Genomic DNA, 24,902 nt, shown 5'->3' on the forward strand with positions numbered 1-24,902 from the left:
TCTTTTAAATATATTGATTTATTTTCCCCAGTTTTATGGAAAAGAAAGATTGTGTACTAAGAAAACATAAGCAAATAATATTTAAAAACTTGAATAATAGAAAATATAACTATTTTCTAAATAACCAGCTCAAAATAAAGCCTTCAGTATATTAGAAAAATATTACAGTAATATTTACAAAAATGTTATTGTGAAATAGAGGCAGCTATGTGCGTGTTAACAGATAATCTTAAAAGAAATATGATAATAACATTGCTAAACATTAGTATATTCACATTTTTATATTACATTCCTGCTTAAATGGGGAAAAAAGCTCATCATACTATTATGAACCTAGTATATACATTTTTCTATTCAACATACAAATAAATAAAAATTTTCTCTATTCTAAAATAATCACATTACACAACCACATATTTTTAAGAACTAGATCTCATTCTGGTTTTCCACTACCACTAACAGTAGGTATTTCATGGTCAGTCTCTTTTTTAGGATCTACCATGTTTTTATATCTTTCCCCACGGTGTTTTTCCAGGTATGGCCCCCAGTTAGAAGCTGGTCTGCAGCAGCTTACAATACGCTGAAAAGCAAAGAGAAAAACAAATGAAAACTTTAGAGTGTTAAGTCTCCTTGCTAACCAAGATGAAATAAGAACCATAGAAAAGTAAAAAGTGATCATCTAAATTCTTAATATACTGTCTACCAAAAAAATGATACTCAAATTTAACCAATTGTTAATAGAATTGTATTCACTACAAAGCCAAAATAACTGAGTATGTAAATGATTTCAAAAGAAAGTGTGTGAACCCATTCAAGCAAAAATATCACTTGACATACTTTCACTGAATTCTCAGACATTTCTGTCCTGGCCTTAGGGTGACAGTTAATGAGGATCTAAACCAGTGTATGCCTGGGAAATTTCAAGAACCAAAGAAAGGGTCAAACCATTGATCTATATCCACAAAACACTGACCTAAATTTTGAACCCAATCTGACTGCTGAGCCTACCTTGTCATTATCCTACTGAGATGTCATAATCAACTCAATTCCCCTAGGCCTCCATGGAAGAGGGATAATTCAGGGTCTAGATTGGGTTCAAGATAATTTACCAGACTTTTTCCAGTTTTAACATGCTATTACAGTATGTATTATAACCAGATGAAGTTTTAAAGGTGAAAATTATAGATATAAAAGAAAAAGGTCATTTGCTTTGTGTGATCTCGATACAGCTCAGTACAAGTATAGACACCATAACTTTTCTGTGATAAGCATCCTAATAGAGCCTGAGGATATGGCAGCAGTCAAGACAAGACTCCTCCTTAAAGGAGCTTGTAGTCTAAGTACATGGAGACACAAAAATATACATTCAGTATAATACAATGTTATGCAGCACATGGTAATGGTAATTGTATCAGTGGTAAAAGTAGACTATAGGGAAGAGTGATTAATTTGACCTCATGTTCATAATCTCTTATTAATCTTCATTTTCATAACTACCTTATATAAAATATAAATAATATTAACATGCTTACTTGAAAGATGTTTCCTTCAGCTTGAATTATTTTTATGATAGCCATAATTGGAATCCAAATAATGCAGAAAATAATCATACACCAGCCTACAGCAACTCCCCAGTCAGGGTATGGAATTTTGCCATAATCAGGTCTACGAAATTGTACCAATGACCAGATCAAGATTGCCTGTGAAAGTAAAATATGAAAAGAAAATAGTAAAGATTAAACTTTATTGCACTAATGATTTCATTTGCACTAATTATTAGCAATTTGATTCCATTCCTTAGAAACAACTTATCAAAAGCAATTAAAATGAAAATACATTCAAGCCAACTAAGATAATCAGGTAACTAGCCAGAAGATGAAATACTAAATGAACCAATCTAAATAACTTATATTTGGCTTTGAATAGATTCTCCCAAAATTAATATCTCCATATACTTATAAAAGATACAAATACTTGTACAACATGTATTTTAATAAAATACTTTATCATAAAATATATCAGATTGAAAGTAAAATAATATCTGAAATTTTCTGTTATTGAACTTTTAATTTTCACTTATGACAGCATAGTTTTATTCTGTGCTATAAGCTAGCCAGCGTATCAGTTAATTCAATGAGACTGTAAAGTACACTTTAGTGAACGTGATTTGTGCCTTGCTTAGCAGTTGTTTCTATTATTTCCCACTACATAGAGCACCCTTTACTCCACACCCAAAACACACACACATTCACACACTGGTACATAATTACCAAAGCATGCTTCATTTTCTTAGAAATAAAACAAGCTCAATATATGTTTGGGTAAAACAGTGAATGTTAAAGATTAAAACACTTTAAGGACAAGTTTTTTTGAAAGTGTTTTTAAAAAAACCTACTGGAATGTTGCAGCATTAAAACTAATTATTTAGAAATCTGTAAAGCAAACAAAACAAAATGAACGAAACCCAAAAAACCACCTAGTAGGTCTTCTAAATTTACCTGTCTTTGTTTTACTAAAATCAATGAGAATATAGAATGTAAGAATTTTATAGATATTCAAGTTTAATTTTAGAATTAAATAGGTTAATTCCTGTAATTTCTTTTTTTTTTTTTTGATTTTGCAACAGCTTTATTAAATACAATTCACACACTATAGAATTCATCCATTCAAAGCCACAATTCAGTGGCTTTTAGAATACTGGAGTTGTGCAAACTTTACCACAGGCAATTTTAGAACATTTTCATCACCCCCAAGAGAATTTCCATACCCTTTGCAAGTCACCTCATTTTCTCCCAAACCCCCAGCCCTAGACAACCACTAATCTATTTTCTGTTCCTATATATTTGCCTATTCTGGACATTTCATAGAAATGGGGTCTTTTATGTCTGGCTTCTATCACTCAGCATGATGTTTTTAAAGTTCATCTCCATTGTAGTGTGTATACATCATTCCTTTTATGGCTAAATAATAATCCATTGTATAGATATACCTACCATGTTTCATTTATCCATTCATTTATTGATGGATATTTTGGTTGTTTTCATCTTTTGGCTATTATGAAAAATACTGCTGTGAATGTCCTTGTACTTTTTTGTGTGGCCATATATTTTCATTTCTCTTGGATATATACTTAGGGGTGGAATTGGTGGATCACATGTTAAACTATCTTTAACCTTTTGAGGAACCACGAGACTGTTTTCCAAAGTGACTGCACCATTTTACATTCCCACCAACATTATATGATGGTTCCAGTTTCTCCACATCCTTCCCAACACTTGTTATTATCTGTCTTTTTTTTGGAGGGGGTGGGTACACCAAGTTCAATCATCTGTTTTTATACACATATCCCCATATTCCCTCCCTCCCTCAACTCCCCCCCCACCCTCCCTCGAGTCCCCCCACCCTCCCCGTCCCAGTCCTCTAAGGCATCTTCCATCCTCGAGTTGGACTCCCTTTCTTTTTTTTTTATTTTTTTATTTATTTATTATTTTATGGGGGGTACACCAAGTTCAATCATCTGTCTTTATACACATATCCCCATATTCCCTCCCTTCCCCGACTCCCCCTGCCTCGAGTCCCCCCCACCCTCCCCGCCCCAGTCCTCCAAGGCATCTTCCATCCTCGAGCTGGACTCCCTTTGTTATACAACTTCCCACTGGCTATCTATTTAACAGTAGGTACTATATATATGTCTGTGCTACTCTCTCGCTTCATCTCAGCTTCCCCTTCACCCCCCGCCCCCCCAAACCTCGAGTTCTCCAGTCCATTCTCTGCATCTGCGTCCTTGTTCTTGTCACTGAGTTCATCAGTACCATTTTTAGATTCTGTATATGTGAGTTAGCATACAAGATTTGTCCTTCTCTTTCTGACTTACTTCACTCTGGATGACAGATTGTAGTTCTATCCACCTCATTACATATAGCTCCATCTCATCCCTTTTGATAGCTGAGTAATATTCCATTGTATATATATGCCACATCTTCTTTATCCATTCATTTGTTGATGGGCATTTAGGTTGCTTCCATTTCCTGGCTATTGTAAATAGTGCTGCAATAAACATTATGGTACATGTTTCTTTTGGGATTATGGTTTTCTTTGGGTATATGCCCAGAAGTGGGATTACTGGATCATATGGAAGTTCTATTTGTAGTTTTTTAAGGAACCTCCAAATTGTTTTCCATAGTGGCTGTACCAACTTACATTCATTACAGTAATTTATTTCACAATTACCATAATTTTACATAAATACAAGAGAATGGAGGAGGTATAGTGGAGTCTAATGTATATGACTTTATACAAAATAGATGATAATGTATATCATTTAATATTTAATACTTTTGCATTCTAAAGTAAATCCAGTCGTCAAACCTAGTGATCAATGAAAATTAGCTGGCTAAAAAGTCTAGTTAGATTTTCTAAGTTGATAAAAGGCTTATTTTATTATGGAGACGTCAAATAAGGAACACAATATTGAATAGCACTGTCAAAGTCATTTAGCAAGAATATGTAGCATCCAAATATTTTAATTCAGCATATCCAGTTCCCAACCTCTCACTACTGGAACCTGACCTTAAATTGTTAAAACACCCTCTAAAGCAAATTCTAGATCAAATTACTTGGAAAACCTTTGAAGCGTGGAAGCAATGAGAACCAAAACACATCCTCTATAAAGCTTTGCCATTATCTCTAGTCCATAGTAATTTCTGTCCCATTAAGTGTTTATTTTGGCATTCAGCCTTTTACTGTCTTGAACTGTTATTTAAGGATATCATGTCTATATGTCCTATTTCTCCAATAAGACATCTTTTGCTTTCCCTCAACTCCTAAATAGCACCAATTTTTAACATAAACTATTGCTTCTGTTGACACACGTGAGTTTCTTGTAGTAATTTCAGATACTAAATACTTCCCATAAAAGAAGTATGCATTGGGCTTCCTAGGTGGCGCAGTGGTTAAGAATCCGCCTGCCAATGCAGGGAACATGGGTTCGATCCCTGCTCCAGGAAGATCCCACATGCTGCGGAGCAACTAAGCCCATGCGCCGCAACTATTGAGCCTGCGCTTTAGAGCCCATGAGCCACAACTATTGAGCCCGTGTGCCACAACTACTGAAGCCCACGTGCCTAGAGCCAGTGCTCCACAACAAGAGAAGCCACAGCAATGAGGAGCCCGCGAACCACAACGAAGAGTAGTCCCCTACTCACCACAACTAAAAGAAAGCCCGTGCACAGCAAAAAAGACCCAACACGGCCAATAAAATAAATAAATAAATAAATTTATATTTTAAAAAATGTGTTATCAACCGAGTGTTGTTTCTTAGCGAATAGTATATTTAGATTGAATTCCTTGAAAGCAGAGAGGTTAAGAACATTGTAGATGGCTCCGCATATTTTTTAGGGAATGAGCAAATGACTGGTTTTTCAAAATGTATCCCATTGATAATTTTTAAGTATCTAGGACTTTTAAGTCTATAGGAGCCTGTTTGATTTTCTCAAATGGTGAATGTTTAACCCTATGGCCTCAAAAATAATGCTAGAAAGAAAGGCATTGTAATTTAGGCAGCTTGGAGGTGCCAGTCATGAAGCAAAAGTTGAAAATCATTAATTTATGACATTAATTCACCTTATTGTATTCAATGTGAATAATTCAAATTTATCTTAGAAGTGTTTAAATATATATATCATTGATACCAAATTCATGGCATGTTAATACTTACCATCAAAAGGACAGGCGTAATGACAAACCAGCAAGCTCTCCACCATAGCCAGAATATCCACCTTTTTGCTCCAATCATCATTTCTATATCTTTAATGAATCTGTTCCCTCCTAAAAATGACAACAAAGAGTGCATTCAGCCCTTACTCATACTTTTATTCATTAATCATTGTGGCCCCTAGATATCTTTCCATGTCTAAACATTTTCCCATACTACAGCAATGAACCATATATAGAGCTTTAACTATACTTTAATCATAATTTTTGCTCACTATATTATACTTAGCTATTATAGTAAACATAATGAAAAGGAATCAAACTAAGTCTAAGTCATTTTAATAAAATGTGTAGATAATTCTATAGTCACTATTTACCATAAATCCAGATGATTCCTATTAGTTCCAGTATAGCCGCAATCAAAATGCCCCATCCAGCACAGAAGTGGTCAATCAGATTAACCCAGTAAATTCCAGCCTACCGAGAAAAATCAGTTACTTTTAAGTATATTTTTAATTATTTTTATGATTGATGAGGTACTCAAGTTGAATCTACTAATTTGATTTTAACATATGCTCCTTGGTTTCACCTCTGCCAAAATATGAAAAGGAATGTTTTCAAATGTAAACACGAATGTGGCTTTAAATATCTCAAACAGGATGTACCTTTTATTCTATACTGAGTCACTGTAAAAAAAAAAAAAATAAGCCTCTAGAATAGTTGATTATCAAAATGATATACAGTGTGTGCTCTGTAGTAGCTGCCAAGAAATACAGCCTATGTTTAGAGCCTATAACTTTACTGTAATTGGGGAAATTGTCCATTATTGGGCCTTTTCCCTTCCTCTGCAAAATATACTTACTATTGAAATTGTGTTATAATGGGGGAAAAATCTGGGCTAAAACTCAGAAAATCTTGATCCAAGTAGACTTGGACTTGTCACTAAAATCCCCTTAAATCCTGGCTTCCTCATTTAGATTATAAAGTACGTTCCAACTAATATTTTGTCTATGAAAAAATACTGTAGTATACCTGAGTCACACAGACGAGGCCAAGGAGAAACAAAACCAAGCAGCAACCCAAAGTTATGGGAACCCTCATTTTCTTCATCAATTTGGGAAATAAATCTTGAATCGTTGTTGTAATCGTTTCTTCAGAAGGGAAAAAATGACATATGTCAACTCATTGGCCAATCATTTTAATCACAGAAATCAACTTCTATTAATCAAATTTACAAATATATGCTGAGAATATACTCTGGGCCCTACTGCTCGCTTTTAAAAATCTGTAGGGGCCTTTCTCTTGGCAGTCCCCACTTATCAGTTCTGATAAAAATCAAATGCTTTTGTTTGTTGTTTTTAGTCTGTCTTATAAGGTTTTTCATTGGTAGCAATTTTACGGTAGCAGGTTCCCGAGGGCTGAAGTAGTTTGAAAGAGGGTTATAGGGAAGGAAGAATTCTAGCAGAACTTTTAAATAAGGTGAATATTTGAATAAATGACATGGAGACAGAAAGGCTTTCTAGGTTTAAGAAATAAATGTGTTCGTAAAACAGGGTATTGGCTAAAAGTAGAAGGATATATGAGTAAAAGAATTAAGAAACATGTTTGAATTTTTTAGAGAGTTTTGAAAGTCAACTAGAGGAGGCTGGACTTTATCCTGTCAACTATTAACATGGTTTGTGTAAGAGTGTGATATGATGGAAACTATTTCAGAATTTTTAGGTGTGTACCCTAGGTAAAATCCCTGTGTTCACACAGAACCATGTGCAAGAATAGTCACTGCAGCAGTGTGTGTAATTTTAAAAAATTAGAAATAATCCAAATGTCCGTCACTATGGCGACAGATTGTGAATTAACTAGCACTATGTCTGTGTATCAACATGGATTCATAATACATATTAAAAAAAACTGTCAGAATGATGTGTATGCTATGAAACTTCATATTTATGCGAAATTTTTAAAATTTATGTTATTTATGGATACATATAAAATGTATACAAACATGGACTGAATAACATACATAATCCATGGTGACAGTTGCTTCTAGGAAGGAAGAAATGTGAATTGTATTAGGCAGAGAAACACAGGGGACTTCAAATTTATAAGTTTATTTTTCTAAAAAATATCTGAAGCAAATATAAAATATGAATGTGTGCTCCTTTTGGGTGTCTGGTACATGAGTACTTTGTATTTTTCCATATTTAAAATTTAAGCTAAAAAGAAGTTTCAGAAGGATCATTTTGAGAGTAAAAGCTAGAGGGTAAGAAAAGGATGTTTTTAAGTAGAGGAAACATGAGTAAGATATGAGGGATATGTTAACATTGGGAGTATTACTTACCAATGGAAGCAAACTGAGAGTCAAGGCCCAAAGTTAAAAGCATGAAGAAAAATAATATGGACCAAAATGGCCCACCTGGGAGTTGAGCTAGAGCTTCTGGATAAGCAATGAATGCCAAATCAAAACCTAAGAAAAATGAATGGCATTTTAATTTAAATCAGTTGCCAAGAAAATGCACATATTTGAACATTTCCAAAATAAGATACTAGAAAAATTTCATTTAAATTTGGCAACCCAATCCATAATATACATTCTTTAGCAACTCTTTCACTTTTAAAAGTGTTCGACTAGGTTGTTCTACAATGCGATAATGTGAACATGTGATGTGAATTAAGCTAGTGAGATAAATTTTGTAAATGGTACGTTGCTCACAAGAAATCTTAACTATATCAATGATTTTGTTTAGCTGATTTTATTTTTTGTTAATTAATGAGGAACAGCTGTCTTAAATTCCAGAAACCTAAATTAGGTCACCTTAGCCTAGAACTTCTAAAAGAATTACATTATCAAGAAAGATATGTTCGTGGAATTTTTAGCCTTCAACTCTCTTTCCAAATGTTTCCCCCAAATCAGTAATATGTAGTGCCATTTTTTTCACTGTACATTTCACAGCCGTGTAGTGCCATTTTATTTTTTTTGTTGAAGTATGGTTGATTTACAATATTATGTAGTTTCAGGTATACAGCATAGCGATGCAGTATTTTTTGCAGATTATACTCTGTTATAGGTTATTGCAAGATAATGGGTATAATTTTAGTGCCATTTTAATTATTATATGGATGCCTGCAAAATTGTATGTAATGAAACTATAAATTGAATCTTATTTTCTATTTGATGTATGTTACCTTTAGAGGTGCTTTTTAAAATTTTTGCAATCATATTGATATTATATGATACTTCATTTTGAGTATTTTAAGTTTCTCCAACTTCCCCGAGGACTGACCTAGGAGTCAGGAGAATTAGCTTCTAGCCTAGGTTCTGTCACTTCCTAATTATTTGATCTTCTGCAAGACATAACATTTCTCTGCATCAGTCCACTCCTCTATAAATGAGGAGCTGGGCACTAGATGATCTCCAAAGTCCTTTCTAGTCCTAACATTCTATTCTCATTCATCAGTCTCTCTATCAAATGATACTAACCATAAACAGAAATTTAATTAAGAAAGTCCTACTTAAAAGAACGCTAGAATTCTGTTCCTAAGAATCTTTAGCCGGATAATTAAGCATCCCTAGTTACTGTCTTTAAAGTTAGGAAGTTCACTAATCAGATTCCTTTAAAGCTGGACACAGCTGTATTCTCAAAGTCAGTTGAGACATTCTATCTATATGACATTTGTGCATTTTTAAAATTCAAACCTAATAGTGTAATTGTATATAGATTAATTTTTATATATAGTCTCTCATATATTCATATATACATATTAATACACACATATATGTATATGTATATAGATATACAGACACACAAATGAAGATAGTGCATGTAAAGTGCATAGCATGATGCCTGATACTTGCAACTGTGCAGTAAGTAATTCATATTAAGGACAAAATTTGGAAAAAATCTTCTTAAACAAGTATTCTGTAATATAGTCTTGTTTTTCAGATCATCTGAGAATTATTATGTCATTAAAACACCCAAGTTATATAACATGAAATGAGAAAGAAAACGCAATACCCTGAATTGCTATAAAATATATCAGTGTTTCTTAAATGAACTATATTGAATTTAATCAAAGTTAATAATATATAGCATTACATACCTGATTTTACAACTTGAGAGACTTCCTTTCCAGATATATGAGCCATGTGCCCCAATATAGAAAAAATAGCAAATCCAGCGAACACACTAGTGAGGCAATTTGTCAAACAAACTACAATGGCATCTGAGAAGCAGTTGTTATTGAACTTATTGTAAGATGATAGAGCAACTAAACCACCCCAAGCCACTGACAGGGAATAAAATATCTGAGTGGCAGCATCTTTCCAAACCTATAAGAGAAAACAATATTTAAAAACACACTCAATTTTTCATTTGTATAAAATATTTCATGTATACAAATGAATAAATATTACGAGAACGAAATAAACACTCAAGTATCCACTACTCAGCTTAAGAAATGAAATGTTACTAGTCTGTTAAAGCCCCCCTGTGCCCCTTCCTGATCATATTACCCTTCCAACCTCAGTGGTAACTGCTATCCTGACTTCTGTGTTTATCATTTCTTTGATTTTCTTTACTAACTTAAGCAATATGGCATTTAGCTTTGCTTGTTTTTGAGTTTATAGGAAAGTTTTCTTAAAGCATGTGAACTTATATAACCTGCTTTTTCGATTCAGTAGTGTGTGAGATTTATCCATTAACAATTTGAACCATATGAAATTTCAATTTTGTAAGTCAGAAATGAAAGAAAATAGGCAAATTCACATGGTTCAATTAAATGTATGTAGTTCTGAACATTTTTTTTTCCACTGCTGTATTTCCCTACTAAATATTGCCAAATTATTCTCCAAAGTGGTTGTATCACTTTGCACTCCCACCAGCTGGTATGAGAGTTCCCATTTGCCCACATTCTTGCCAACATTGGTCAGAATTTTTAATACTGTCCAAACTAGTGGCTGTGAAATGAGAGTTTTGATAGCCCTAAGTACTTTATAAGGTTTAGCATGCTTTTATGTGTTTATATTCCATAGTTTTTTCTGTGAAATATCTGTTCATATTTTTTTGCCAGTTTTTTGTTAGGGTTATTTGTCTTATTTGATCTCTAGGAATTCTTTATGTAGTTGGATTCTAATCCTTTATCTGCTATATATGTTAATTTTTTTTCTCCCAATTTGTGGCTTATTTTTTTTCACCTCTTAACATTGTGTCCTTTGATGAAGGAAAGATTTTGTTTTAATGCAGTTGAAAGTATCCACCTTTGCTTTTATGTATTGTCCTTGATTTCTCTGACTTAAAGAATCCTTGGCCCAAGGTCATAAAGCTACTATCTTATATCTTCTTCTAAAAGACTTAAAGTTTTGCTTATATTCTCAAGTTTTCAATCCACTTTATATGCATATAAAATTAGAAATCCCAATACATTGTTTTCTAAATGCAATATCAATTGTCCAAAGATAATTGATATTATCAACTATGTCATTTGGATATCAATTATATCAATTGGGTAGTCCATCCCTTTCCCACTGATCAGCATCCCCACCTCTGCCACATATCAAGTTCCATATGTTCATGAATCTGTTTCTGAGATTACTATTCTGTCCCACAGCTCCACTGTCTATACCTATGCTAACACCACATTATTTTAATACCTATAGCATTATAATATTGTTTCATATCTGGTAGGACAAGTCTTCCTCACTTTTTCAGAAACACCTTGCTTTTTTGCCTTTTCTTTTTTGCATAAATTTTAGAATAAATTTTCCAGTTCCATGGAAACTGTGCTGGGAATTTGGTTGGATTCTATATACTCCACATATCAACTTGGGGACAATAAAAACATATTAATTCTTAACAAGAACAGTACTCGGCAATTTTTGAAGAACGATGATACATTTAGGCATCCCTTCAATCATCCAGTTCCCTCATTCCATGTTTTGATTAGCACCCTATGTAGCTGGCCTCACCTCTTTAAGCAGCCCCTAACTCTTCGTCTAATCTGATCCCTTTATCATTCCCCCTTTTACAATTTACCCCTCCTATGTCTTTGCTAGAGGACAATAATTAATGTTAGACACTCACCGAGGTAAGTCCATTTTAATGAAATTCTGTAGATATATTACCCCATAGAAAAAAATCTAATTGTGAAGACTTCAAATAATAGGGCTGGCATATATGTAGGCAAAAGTGTGTTTTTAGTCCATCTGAAAATAGGACTCGTCAATGGAAGGCAGGCCATAAAACATGGTGACTAACAGTTCTAACTCTGGAGTCAGTCAGAAAGAGTGAAGTCTAAATCCAATACCTCTCACTTTCATTGAATTCGATTTATATAACATCTTCAAGCCTGTTTCATCATCTATAAAATGGAGATGATGATGATAGAATGATAAAGGAGATAGCATATGTAAAACAATCAGTAGGTTGCTCGATGATAGCTATTATTGTTTTTACAGAAAAGAAACATAAATTGATACTTGGTTCCTTTTGTGGATGTTAAAAACAATAACTTTCTCCTTGAAAGGTGTGGGATCTATCTCCAACTTCCACTGAAATAAAGTTGTTAGGAGTGAAATAAATATATACTAGGTCGTCAGAATACAGCTTGATGTTGGATTATTATTACACTATAGTGGTTTTATAATGGCAGGAAGCCAGTAGGAAATAAAATAGATGGATAAATAGATAGATGGATAGATAGACAGCTAGATCATGGTTATTTCACTTATATATAACAAAAATCAGGTGAGAAACAAAATGTTCTCATTTCTTAGGCAGTTGTACATATTAAGAGTTGTACATATTACGTATGCATATGTGAGTTGGGGGAAGGGGGTTAGAGGTGCTGTGGCAGGTCTGGGTTGTGTAAGAATGCTGCTGCATGCCATGATGTACCTAGGCAGCAAATAAAAGTGAAATATAGTTTTAAACATAGTTATAATCTCTATATCTACCTATCTCATAGCTATATACAAGATTATTAGTTTAGGGATTAGGAAACCTTAATTCAAGATGCACAAACAGGCTATGTAAATTTAACTAATTGTGCATCTTCCTGGGTCTCAACTTCGTCACTGTAAAATGAGGGAGCTAGTAAAATAATCACTGGAAACCCCTCTAGCTATAAATTTGTATGGTTCTCTACTCTGCTAGAGATACCAATAGAGTTCAAATATTTAAAGAAAAGGAAAAAATATATACTTATGATTACATGCTTAGAATATGGATTGGAGAGTAATAAAAAACATCCAAGAAAAAAATTCTCATCGCCAGCAAACCCAAAGAAGGGGTGAGGGTAGTGTTTGTGTTGGGGTGAGGAGGTAGGAGGCTTAAATTGTATGTTTCATAAGGAGCTTTAGGCTTAGCTCTGATGTTTTAAAGATAACAGAGACACTGAAACACAGACCAGTATGAAATAGTCATATAAAATTTTCAGGATAGTTTCATGGAGCTATAAAACCCAGGTGATCTGAGGCTTATAAAAGCCACTTAAAGGAATATCCAAGGGGCTTTTCAACTGTGCTCAAAGTTATGAGGTTTAAAGAAAATGGAGGGTCTATTTCTTAGGGAAACTGTTGTATCTACAATAATATAGTGTTATATAACAGCAATAATTAAAATACTTGTGTGCTTATATTTATATAACAGTTTACCATTTCAAAGAACATTGACATATTTTATCTTGTTTAATAACCTAACAGAGAGAAGATGATGGGTCCCAACTTCCATTTTATTTGTTTCTTATCCATCATCGAAAATGGTCTTCTAATTGGGAAGAGATTAACAAACAAGGTTAAAAGATGTGAGGCCCAAGATAAATGAAGAAATAAACAGTGGCCTGTGGACACATCAGAGCATGTTAATCTCCAACACATAAACAATAAAAGTTATAGTTCTAAAATCATTTAGGGTTTTGTGGCTAATTGTTGAGTGAAAATTATTTGGACACACAGAAGGTAACCAAAGGCCAGAGATTGACCTCTCAATTTTCAGAAAGGACAAGGATGGATTTGCATGACTAAAAACTGATAAATTTGACTTGCGTACCAGAAATGTTCTACAACAAATAATTAAATATCCAGATTGTGAGTATTTAGCAAATAGCAATTGCTGGAAATCAACATGAGTTCCACAAAGAATACCATAGCAAAGTAAAACTAATAACCATTTTGGTTAACACTACTAATATGGTAGATATTATAGTGTTTCTTGATTTTACTATAATATTGTGGGGTTTTAGGCTATATCAATAGAAGCATAGTATATAGAGTACACTTACTGGCAATGCTCTCTGCAGTCAAAATTGTAAAAGATTTTGTGTGCCTATGATACACATAGCCATTATCTGGAGATGGACTAATATTAAAAGGAGTTACCAATTCACATTCACGGAACATATTTATGTGTCTGATACAAGTAACAGTTTTGTTTATGGAATGCTTCATCCATTTCAAATTTATGTTTTAACTTCATAATATTAACTTTTGATATTAACTTTTGAAGACAATTAAAATTTATATTAGACCATTAAATTATCAGCTATAATCTTTAAATCTACTACAAGTTTATCTGATGTCACATAGCCCTAGTCATCAATTTGTGGGTATTCATGCATGAAATATTCTTTTTCAGATTAATAAGCTCCAAATCCTTTTGGTCAAATAGAATCAGTCTGAATAAAATGACTTTGAAAATCCTATTGCTAAAAATGATTGTCTCACTTCCAATAAGAGAGCATTAGTGTCATGTTAAATAGTTAAATCAGACATCCTAATGACAGAAACACTAATAAACTTAACCACATATTCTTTTGCAAGCTACTACATTACGACACTTAACGGCAATCAGATTTTCAGTATTGGCTTTTAAGGTTTACTGCTTCAGATAATTTGAAATCCAGATTGTCTTACCTCAGCTTCCCTAAGTTTTGTAAAATTTGACTGTGCTCCAATATAGTATGAAATGCCTTTTGATGCACCGTCCAGAGTTGCCCCTCGGATCAGCAGGATTAGTAAGACAACATAGGGGAAAAGAGCTGTAAAATATACCACCTACCAAGAAGAACAACCAAAAGTTAATGTTATATTTTTAAATCATGGTGTATAATTATATACAAATAAAGTTATTAACCAGTTGAAATTAGTAAAATAAAGTATCAAAGATTTCATTAAGTTAATAATATCTGATAATACCAATACTAGAGTTGGTAGAATTTCCTCTTTCTGTTCTCACCACTCTCAAATGATCCACTTTCAAAACGCTCTGATGTATGAAGCAATATTTCCCAGGTCTGTGTTTTAAATACATAATACATCAGCAATGGTAACTTGGAATTTAGATGGAGTGCTTTCCTAAATGTATCCTAATAAATGTCTGAGGAGACTGAATATTACCTCTTGGTAAATTACTGCATTGAGGTGGGAAGGGAAATGATTTTAAATCCTGCAATGGTTAGTATATACTCAGTCCCCAAGGAGAAGGAAAATCTCCTAGTAGGTGTCCAAATCCTATGAAAGCTGATTAAAGTGAATGCTGGACACTTGCTATTATTATCCTTAAAGCTACCATTAAGAGAGTTTGATAGCACACATATATACACACGAACTGCTTGTGTCCTAGATAACACATGGTTCCAGATGAGGAGACTGCCTTTGAGGCTGGCTTTTCATTAATGTGGATGATCTCTTTGCTCCATAGATATCCTATGTTTAATAATATGCCCCAAAGGATGATTTAAACAAGTCATCCAGAGACCAATAAAAATTAATTGGCTGGGTAAGTGGCTTTTAACGGATTCTTTCAATATTAACATCAAAAAGGAACCAATGATTTGAAAAATGTACAATTGCAACATTATTTTGGAAAGTATCCACTGACTTTGTGATGTTCACTGTATTTTTGTGATCTAACAGCAGGTCTCATTACAAGGGAACATTAACTGACTGTGCAAGATACTGTACCAGGAACACAAAGATAGTATCCACAGTTATTCCTGTGCTCTGTCTTTAAGGAAATTTCAGTCTAGTAGTTACAAACATATACACATGTACTTTTCTGGGTACTGTACAACTGCTCACAGAGAAAGTTTCATGTTATTCTCTGAAATTGCCACAATGCTCTCTGAAAGTTTAAAAAATAAAACAATGAAGTGGGAAATGTTTTTTGGAAGAGGATCTGAGTCAATTTTGGCAAGCTTTAAGATAACAATGGTATAGTTTTTTTTTTCTTCTCTCTTCAACAACGGGAATCCTGACACTGTTACCCTATATAACATATATAACAAGGATCTAGACTTTCCAAACCAAACATTGCAATATATAATTCCACTCAAGATGCTTCTTTATTATAGTAGGACAGAAACACTCCCAAGCCTCAGAATGCTGTATCAGCTAGAAGGGCCCAAGTTTAGAGATATTGCATAAATCTGGTACTAATTTTGGCTTGTTTTGCTTTATTTTTAATAATAGCAGTGTTCTTATATATTTTTTAGAGCAAGGCTGCCTACTTAGAAAGCTTTTCACACATGTGAATGTTCCCATTATAGAGAAAAACATGCATTTGATACTACTTGGCATTGAACTACAATGAAATTGGAAAACAGCTACATCGCTGTCTAATGTGTTTTGTAAATTACCTTGCCAGAAGACTTGATTCCTTTAAATAGGGCTGCTCCGACTATAAGCCAAGCCAGAAGAAGACAAAGTGCTAAATACCACACGATGACTCCAGTCTCATCTAATCCACTTGACCGTTGGAGTGCCACTTTACTGAAAGCACATAAGCCCTTTGATGAACACACAATCACTTGTTTTAATACACTGAAGTTTGTAATATCTTTCATCCAGGGGAAGCTTCATGAGTATTTTATTAATACATCAATGTTGTGTGAGCCTTTTATTGATACAATTGTATGGAGGGGCAAAAATAGTTGAGTGAAAAGTTAGGCTCTAACTACAGCCAGTCCAAAGTTCCAAACCCTAGAATAAAAGATCCACTCATTCCTTTAGCTCTGATTTTCCCCTAATATTTCAAAGCTTCTCTATGGAAAGAAATTAACCTTACATCAGATTATTTCATTTTACTCATTAATGGTATTTTTTTCTCAGGTTCAAATGATGGAGAAAACATTTGAAATTGTACTAAATATTTTCTTATTCATCATACTTGTAGTTGTCAAACCTACATGGTCCCATTATTTATACCTTTTTCAAAGGTTTTCTGTAAAATTCCATGATTTCCACTAGGGACATATGAATCTAGGACTGTAATTCTTAGCTTGGTATTTGGAACATTTCAGGGTCCAAATTTTAAAAGGGCCACACAGAACATGGAGATGAGGAAGAGCTCACTACAGCAATAGTCAAAGAAGTTATGTGAGGGTAAAGGGTACGTATACAGTAAGGAGGTTAAAGAGAGATCACTTAAAATTAATAAAAGCAAATATAACCCCAAACATCTATTTTTACCATATAATGACAATTATAAGCAAAATGAATAATAAAGAATCGTAGCCTTAAATAGCACTTTTGCCCCCAATATTACTCATCACCCAACTGTTTATCATTAGAACTTGCTCATTATAGTGTAAAAGTTACATATGCCCTAACTTATAGCTAATAAGCACTATATAAATCATCACTGACAAGATTGTGCCCTTTTAATAACTAACTTATAAATGACAATCTGTTAACTAGGAGCTAATTTTGCAGGCTACTACTACTCACACAGGCTAGGTAAACATTTGACTCAAACGAAGTATAATTTGCTCTGATTCCCTGTTTTCTCCCCTACTTTTTTGAGTTAAGAAAAGAGCTGATCAGTATTTTATTGTTGGGACTTCCCTGGTGGTGCAGTGGTTAAGAATCTGCCTGCCAATGCAGGGGACATGGGTTCGATCCCTGGTCTGGGAAGATCCCACATGCCACGGAGCAACTAAGCCTGTGTGCCACAGCTACTGAGCCTGTGCTCTAAAGCCTGCGAGCCACAACTACGGAGCCCACATGCCACAACTACTGAAGCCTGCGTGCCCCAAAGCCCACAGCAGTGAGAAGCCTGCACACCACAACTAAGAGTAGCCCCCACTCCCCGCAACTAGAGAAAGCCTGTGTGCAGCAATGAAGACCCAAAGCAGCCAAAAACAAATAAATAAATTTATTAAAAATATTTTATTGTTATAAAAAATTTTAATAACATCTGCTTAAGATGTAGAGAGTTTACTGTACTCACTTCCAATATTGTTCACTGGGAAGCTGCCCTGGCTGATAAACTTCACTTCCATTGAGGCAGGTAAAATTGTTGGCATCTACCCAGCTTTTATTCACTTGGACGATTTCACCTAGCTTTATACTCACATTACAATGTGTCACTAAAAATTAGGAAAAAAAATACACACACAGACATATACTTAGTTTTAGAAGAGTACTTTCCTGGAAAAAAAAAGTTTTAATGGTGAAATATTTAAAGTACTGTCTAAACTGTTACTCAGTGAAGGTGGAGTAGAAGTCTTACAAATGGAATAAGCCATGAACATTCAGCATCTTAAATCTTCTCTTCTACTAAGCTGGGGGTGAGTATGAAAATATCTGCCCTTTTAAACTGTGGTTATATTTATAGTAATAACAGCTATAAAGTAATAATCTTTTCAGTTGTGATTTAGTGCTCTAGGAAAATTTTCATATGTGGATTTATTTAACCTATATAGTTAAATGACACCTTTAAATTCCTAAGTGTTAAATCTTTATCACGTTATCCTCTGATACACACGGGCAATCCCAGTGGTAATAGTCTACAATATTGATGCTACATTATCCCAAATATTAGCCAAACTCATCATCTCCTGAAACACTACTACTACCATAAATAGTGCTTTTCTGTCTTACCACTTTACCATTTTCTTCCTTTTCTGCTGCCCACAACTCAGGCCTGCAAGAAATACTTCAAGTAGCGGTTTAGCCTTACTGGCTGCCCTCAGAAATTAACATATTTTGCATTAATCATTTACAGGTTATACATGCTTTATTCTGCTTTCATCAGTAACCTGGGGCTCACTTAAAATTGAACCTAAATTGGTTAGAAAATGACTTAACCCTTTAATCTTATTAGAAAACATAAAAGAATGATGCAGAGTTAATAATGTTTTTTAAATAAATGAATTTTACCTATAGGCGATCTGCTACAGTTTTCATCTGCCCAATAAGAACAATTTTTCCATGGTAATTCACGTTGAAAAGAAGCAAACATGTAGTAAAGACTATAGGCAATTATGACATTATAATAGATTGTCACAAAAATGGATATCAGGACCATCGTAATCCCCACACCTGGAAAAGAAAAAAATTAAAATAAAAAGCAAGGCAAATTTCTTTTGCTAATTCATAAAGCCACATCTCAATTTCCACAAAATCTATTTTAAAATGAGAAAACTGTTGCAGTTTTCTCTCCTTTTTTTGGGGGGGGGGGGGGGCGTACTACTGTCTGAGTAGCTTTCTTCTCAAAATTATTTCGATGATCAACTTTCTGAGAGTTTTTTAGTTGATCAGAAGAAGGTAATAAGATCAAAGATCTGTACTAAGCCATCAAATTCACATAAGGAAAAACCATGTTCATTACTGTTTCTTATTAAGTCTGTAAATTCTTGTGAGAGTGGGTACTATTAAAAACAAAAAAACTATTCAAAGCTCATATCCTATTGACTCACTGACCAATACTTCCATCTTCGTCTATAAACCAATGTATTGACAAGTAGAAGATAAAGCCTCTGAATGAATTTTCTAAAAGGAGAGTGTACAGCCTTTCTACAAGTGCAAGTAAAGAAAATTCAATAACTCAGTAACAATCCAAATTTAAACTTCTGAAATTTCTTTAACTTGGTAGTTTCAAAATGCAGCTTAGCATACTGAATGTAACTCCTATGTTAAGACTAACTTTTGAGGTAGCTTCCTTAATATTCCAGCACTATATTTTATTCACCTCACTATAAATGTAGTTTTGATGTTACATTGAAGCTTTTACAAGTAGTTTTCAGCAGATAGCACATACCAAAATGATATCTAATCTTCAAACAGTAAGGCTGTTTGATGTTTAATAACAATCAAAGCATTTTTAAAAAAGCTTTCCTAGTGTCCTATTCCATTAGGAGCATCCAAGAAAAAAGAATGACCTGCCCTTCAACTTTTCTGAATGAGGCATTGTAAAAGATATGCAAAAACAAGAAGGCAAAGACTGCATATGAAGTAGAAAAAAAACAGAGGCATAAAGTTAATGCACAAGACTGTTTGCCAAGACCATTCAAAAGGTGAAAATAGGAAAACAATGACACCCTTACAACTCTCTCGCATCCTTCTTAACCCCTACCATATCTGCAGCCCAGGATAAATACAAATTGACATTTGATTTCTAAATGCAACAGTGGCAAATAGTCAGAAAAGCAACATATGCCCTTTTGCCTTTAACATGTCCAGATGTTAAAACGCTTTTCGTTCACACGGTGAGGACAGCTATATGCAGGAATAGACCAATAGGCACAATAAGGAAAACATTTTAATACCAACCTTGAAACAATGGTAGAATCCTCCAGACTGAAACTGGACCTAAGCTAGCAAATTGTCCCAGTGAACACTCTAGGAAGAACAAAGGTAAACCTGCCAGTCCTAGCATAATCGCGTAAGGTATCAAGAAGGCACCTAGAAAACGCAAAAAAAGAACCAAAGCACTGTTATACACCCAGATCTTGATGGCACTTTGACAACCGGCGCATTTTGAAAGCATTCTGATATAGTGGAGTCAGAGAGTACTGGGTTTAGGCTCCAAATTTACTACTGTCTGTGAGAAAGTAGTTGATTCTCTAAACCTTGGATTCCTCACCCATGAAATGGGAATGCTAGTATTACCTAACGAGGTTGTTGTGATTATGAAAAACAATAGCCCATAAAAAGCTATCCAGAGAAGTTTAATGATCACAGGCTTTGGAGCCAGATAGACCCAGGTTTATATCCTGGCTCCATCATGTACTAGTTATGTGACCTGGGGCAGGTTACCTAACCTCTCAACCTTGGGTTCCTCATAAATGGGAAGAACAATGCCAACTCATCAGTTTGTGGTGAGGGTTTAATCACAGAGCCTATGTGAAAACATTTGGCAAAATAGACAGGCACATAGTGTATGTTCAAAGTTAATTTCTCTCCTTTCTCCTTTAAAAATAAACAGTTTTTAAGACTTAGGGTTCAAACGTTAAGTGTGGTTCAAAGTGGAAGTTATTGCAGTTAAGTTCATTATTCTCCAAATAGCCATAAGGGTCTTCACTCAATGCTAATAAGAAATATGATTTTTGGTAAAAGAATCTGAACCCTTGAGATGCATTCAGAATTCACTTTCAATTCCATAAGGACTAATTCTCCTACATTTAGATTATTTAGGCCCATTTTTGGTTTTTGTTTTAAACCTTTTATTATTTTACTGTTTTCCTGCCCACGTTTAGGGCATAATACTATTCATTAGAACTTTGATCAAATTTTTGGTAGAGGCAGGGATAGAATACTAAACTTATTGTTCAAGTATTCTAGAAGTCTTGACAAAGTTTAAGAAGAAAATGTGGAGGTAAGTAAATAAAAATAGGTTTTGGATTATGTACCTTTTATTTAGCCATGTTACATTTTTTTCCTCATATATTTTTCCCATTATGATACTGTAACATCATACCTGGGAATTACATTTTTTCTAACCCTAAAAATATATTCTACTAAAAACAGGAGACAATAAAGTACTTCTTACATGCAAGTCACTAGTTACCAGAACATAGGTACAAATGTTTTTATAGATGCTGCAATATACACACCATTATTACTATGACTAATAGAAGTTTAATTCCTACCAATGATAAATCGGAAGAAAAAGTAATACAAAATATTCCTGTTTAAATACAACAATAAGCAATGTTTTACAAGCCCAGTGTAAATAGATTTTTAGACACACACGAAAGAGGATTTTCCTCCATGTTATATATGGCTTTTCACCCATTATATTACTTCATTATTAATAACAACCATAGCTGGTAAATTATCAATACAATATAGTGACCACCAATTCTTAATCCTGCTGACCTAGACCCTAAGGTAGTCTCACACTTCTCTTCCATAAACTGTCAAAAAGCATCTACAGATAAAAATGATTCCAGATTTTAACACCAGTCTTTCAAGCCTGACTGTAATCTTAAATCTAATCTATTAACATTTGGCAAATTTGAATTTCATGTTCCTCTTCTACCCTTGGGTAAAAGAGAAGGAAGCAATTGAGAGAGACTAGGTCATCCATTACTCCAATGATGTGATCTTTAAAAACTGAGGACCAGTATGATATATTAATTTTTAGAGGAAATGGTGAAAGAGGTAATAGCGTACAATAAATAATGCCATTTTGTTTCGACTAAGTTTAAAAATTCTCTATTAAACCTAGTTCAATATAGTTCCTGGAAATTTGTAGTAAGTACTGGGCCTATGTATGATGTCAACTCACAGGGAATTTCTTATTCTAAACTTGAACATAAGAAGCTGGAAAGGCGCCTGAATGCTTCTCTCCACTACACTGACCTTAGGACATAGACACCAAAAAGACTGTGATTTCTGACTCATCTTCCAGCTCAAACTTATACCAAACCCATGATTAAACAATGTAGGCTCTAGATAGGATCATTTATGGCACCAACACTTAAAGTGTCTGATAAACAGAACTCCTTTCTTAAGTCTCTGAAAGCCAGTATGAATGTTTTACCCTAACCAATTAATGAGGAATATAAGATTGAAATATCACTACACAAAATCCTATTGTACCAAGAAAAACAATTATAGTGGCATCATTTCACTGGTATCCAATTATGAAATATAAGGGGATGTCACCTCTACACTTCTAATAGAAACTGTAATTATAAGTAAATAAAATATGATGTAAGTGAAAATTATTTCAACATTACTAGAGGATTGTGCAATTCATTTTGTTTCCTTTTGTGTGTCACTTCAGAGTTATTTTTTTCTCCTTGTTCTAATTGAGTCTTCCTTAGTGATCTATGAGGTATAAACTGTATTATTTTGCAGAAATTAAACACCTAGCCTTGAACTAAACTCTACTGCATTTTAGAAGGGCCTTCTACATGATCAATCCAATTTGGAATACATGTAACTGAATATTACAGCTTAAAGTACAAAAACTTTAATTACTTTTTAATCAACTCCTTCCACAGTTACATTTCCAAAATGTAACGCATTATTTTATTTAAGCAAACAATTTATTTGAGCTTCTTATTAGAATGAGAATTCCCTGCCTTTTGCTTAGATTCAGCTATGAATTAGGCAAAACACAACTTGAGTCTGAACAGATTATCATAGGAACACGTGTAAATCAAGAAAAGTAAGCCATAGTTGAAGATTATAAGGGATTTCAAATCAGAAACTCCAAAGTGCTAAAGATACAACTTTTATCAAGTTTTATCAACCTTTATCTGAAGATCTTGTGAAGCCAGCTTTCCAACTTGAACTAGAAACTGTAATCTAATAATAAAACGCAGTATGCTCATTTCCCATTCTCCCACGAACCTATGTTATCGTATACTTTCCTCAGTAGTTAAAATATCCTCAGAGGCCATATGACACTGCACTTAAAATTGAAGGAGAAATAAATTGGGGGGGGGGGAGGGGAGTGTAAATACCTCCGCCATTGTTGTAGGTCAAATATGGGAATCTCCACACATTCCCTAATCCCACTGCATATCCAACCATAGATAAAAGATAATCCGATTTTTTGGACCAGTTACCACGGTCCTGATTCTCATCATTTTCACCAATATGGAAATTCTCAGATGAAGCCGTCACTTTCTAGAAAAGGGAAAATATCAACAGCTTGTTTTTCTACTATTAAAAATTCCACAGACACATAATTTCACAAATCCATAGAGTGACAGTGAGAGAGAGACAGAGAGAGACAGAGAGAGCGAATGAACCCTGAAAACCATAGCCAAAGAGAACACTTTCTAAAGCTGTGGAGATGCTGCTTTTACGTTACAACGTTTATGCTGTGAAATGAAAAAAGTTCTGTAGGTGGGTAGTTTTACTTCTTTGGGTTAGAGCATCCAAATTTTGGTGGAAAGGTTACATGTGGTACCCGCTATGAAGGGTAAGTGAAGGGGGGCAAATAAAATTTCAAACACTAAAGTCTTAAAGATGAATTAGGTAAAATCAACATTTTTTAAATTGGAGGAGATCTTTGAGAAGGATCAAATATAGTTTCTACTAAAAAAAATTCATAGACCCTTTTTCATACTGGCTGATAGTTTTGATGTTTGGAGTTGTCAGGGAAGTTTAAATTCTCTCCATATCTTGGAGAGTAAAATCAGTGCTTTTCTGAAAGCCACAAAATAATATTCAGAGACAAATTCTCCTGTCCCACCAGGTGGAGCAGTGCTCTCTCCACTTCAGAGGAGAGGGGAGGGTTCCTCAGGTCAGATAAGGACAGGGCATTTTCTCATTTCCCTCCAGCATATGGACACAATCCGGAGGACAGAAAACAGAAGGTGGTGGGTACACCCAAGGCAGAGGATGAGGAGACCCTAAGTCTTTTAGCTACCAGAGTAAGAACTGTTCTATGTTTCCTCTACTCTACGGGGATATCTCGGGCACACTTGCAGGAAGTTGAAGAGAAATGTGGAAAACAGGGAACAGTTGGCAGAGAGCAAAATCTGAGATTTGCCTCCCCGTAAGTCTTCCCTTCCCAAGCCCTCCACACCTCCCACAGCTCCCAGACTCCTACCTCCTTCCCTCTGCACTTGAAGAAGCTTGGGCACTTCAACTTGTCCATGGTTCACTGGCTCCCTGGGCTGCTATGCCTGTCTGGCAATCTGGCTGAGCTTGACTGGTGGCAGGTGCACACTCCCCCGTCGCTGCCTGCCAGAGTGAGCCACCTTGCCCAGGGGTGGGACCATTTATGGAGGGAAGCTCTCTCCTCCCCCGCCTGGGAGCCCTGTCGTGTCAATTACCGGAAGGGACTAAAGTGAGGCTCCGGTTTTTCCCCAGGTAAGCTGGCATGTAGCAATCCCCTGCCCCGGCCCCGGGAAAGGGCTTGGCTGTAAGAGAGCCGAGCAGTCGGAGCCCGGATGACTGACAGCCTTTGACTCAGAGCCGTGCCTTCGCAATCTCGCCTCCTTTCGCCGGT

General features: G+C 34.7%; 1 protein-coding gene across 2 annotated transcripts; it reads right to left on the reverse strand.

Annotated features, from left to right (window-relative positions):
- Window positions 1-24,636, reverse strand: SLC6A14 (solute carrier family 6 member 14). Of its 2 annotated transcripts, none has more exons than XM_057718603.1 (14): window positions 24,501-24,636; window positions 23,404-23,569; window positions 20,258-20,389; window positions 18,866-19,027; window positions 17,934-18,072; window positions 16,342-16,474; window positions 14,618-14,758; window positions 9,811-10,039; window positions 8,051-8,176; window positions 6,745-6,863; window positions 6,090-6,189; window positions 5,717-5,826; window positions 1,533-1,700; window positions 1-580 (listed from the first exon to the last, which is right to left on the reverse strand). In XM_057718603.1, exons 1-14 carry the CDS (start codon window positions 24,546-24,548, stop codon window positions 434-436), a joined length of 1,920 nt encoding a protein of 639 aa, XP_057574586.1. In that variant the 5' UTR covers window positions 24,549-24,636; the 3' UTR covers window positions 1-433. The 2 variants fall into 2 exon arrangements, 1 of the variants encoding a protein (XP_057574586.1); XR_009050314.1 differs by lacking the exon at window positions 1-580 and adding an exon at window positions 3,875-4,047 and having other exon boundaries at window positions 1,564-1,700.
- Between the last annotated feature and the right edge of the window lie 266 nt (window positions 24,637-24,902).

The sequence above is a fragment of the Hippopotamus amphibius genome, chromosome X (assembly GCF_030028045.1).
Source record: "Hippopotamus amphibius kiboko isolate mHipAmp2 chromosome X, mHipAmp2.hap2, whole genome shotgun sequence".
NCBI classification, from domain to species: Eukaryota; Metazoa; Chordata; class Mammalia; order Artiodactyla; family Hippopotamidae; genus Hippopotamus; species Hippopotamus amphibius.

What these genes read in the sequence shown, in the direction of transcription:
- SLC6A14 (XM_057718603.1), bottom strand. Translation starts at nt 24,548, where the DNA reads ATGGACAAGTTGAAGTGCCCAAGCTTCTTCAAGTGCAGAGGGAAGGAG. An exon ending in GACCTACAACAATGGCGGAG is followed by an intron (nt 20,390 to 23,403) that starts GTATTTACACTC and finishes TGCGTTTTCTAG; the next exon opens with GTGCCTTCTTGATACCTTAC. An exon ending in CTCTCAGTTTGCTTCCATTG is followed by an intron (nt 6,864 to 8,050) that starts GTAAGTAATACT and finishes TCCCTTCTGAAG; the next exon opens with AAACGATTACAACAACGATT.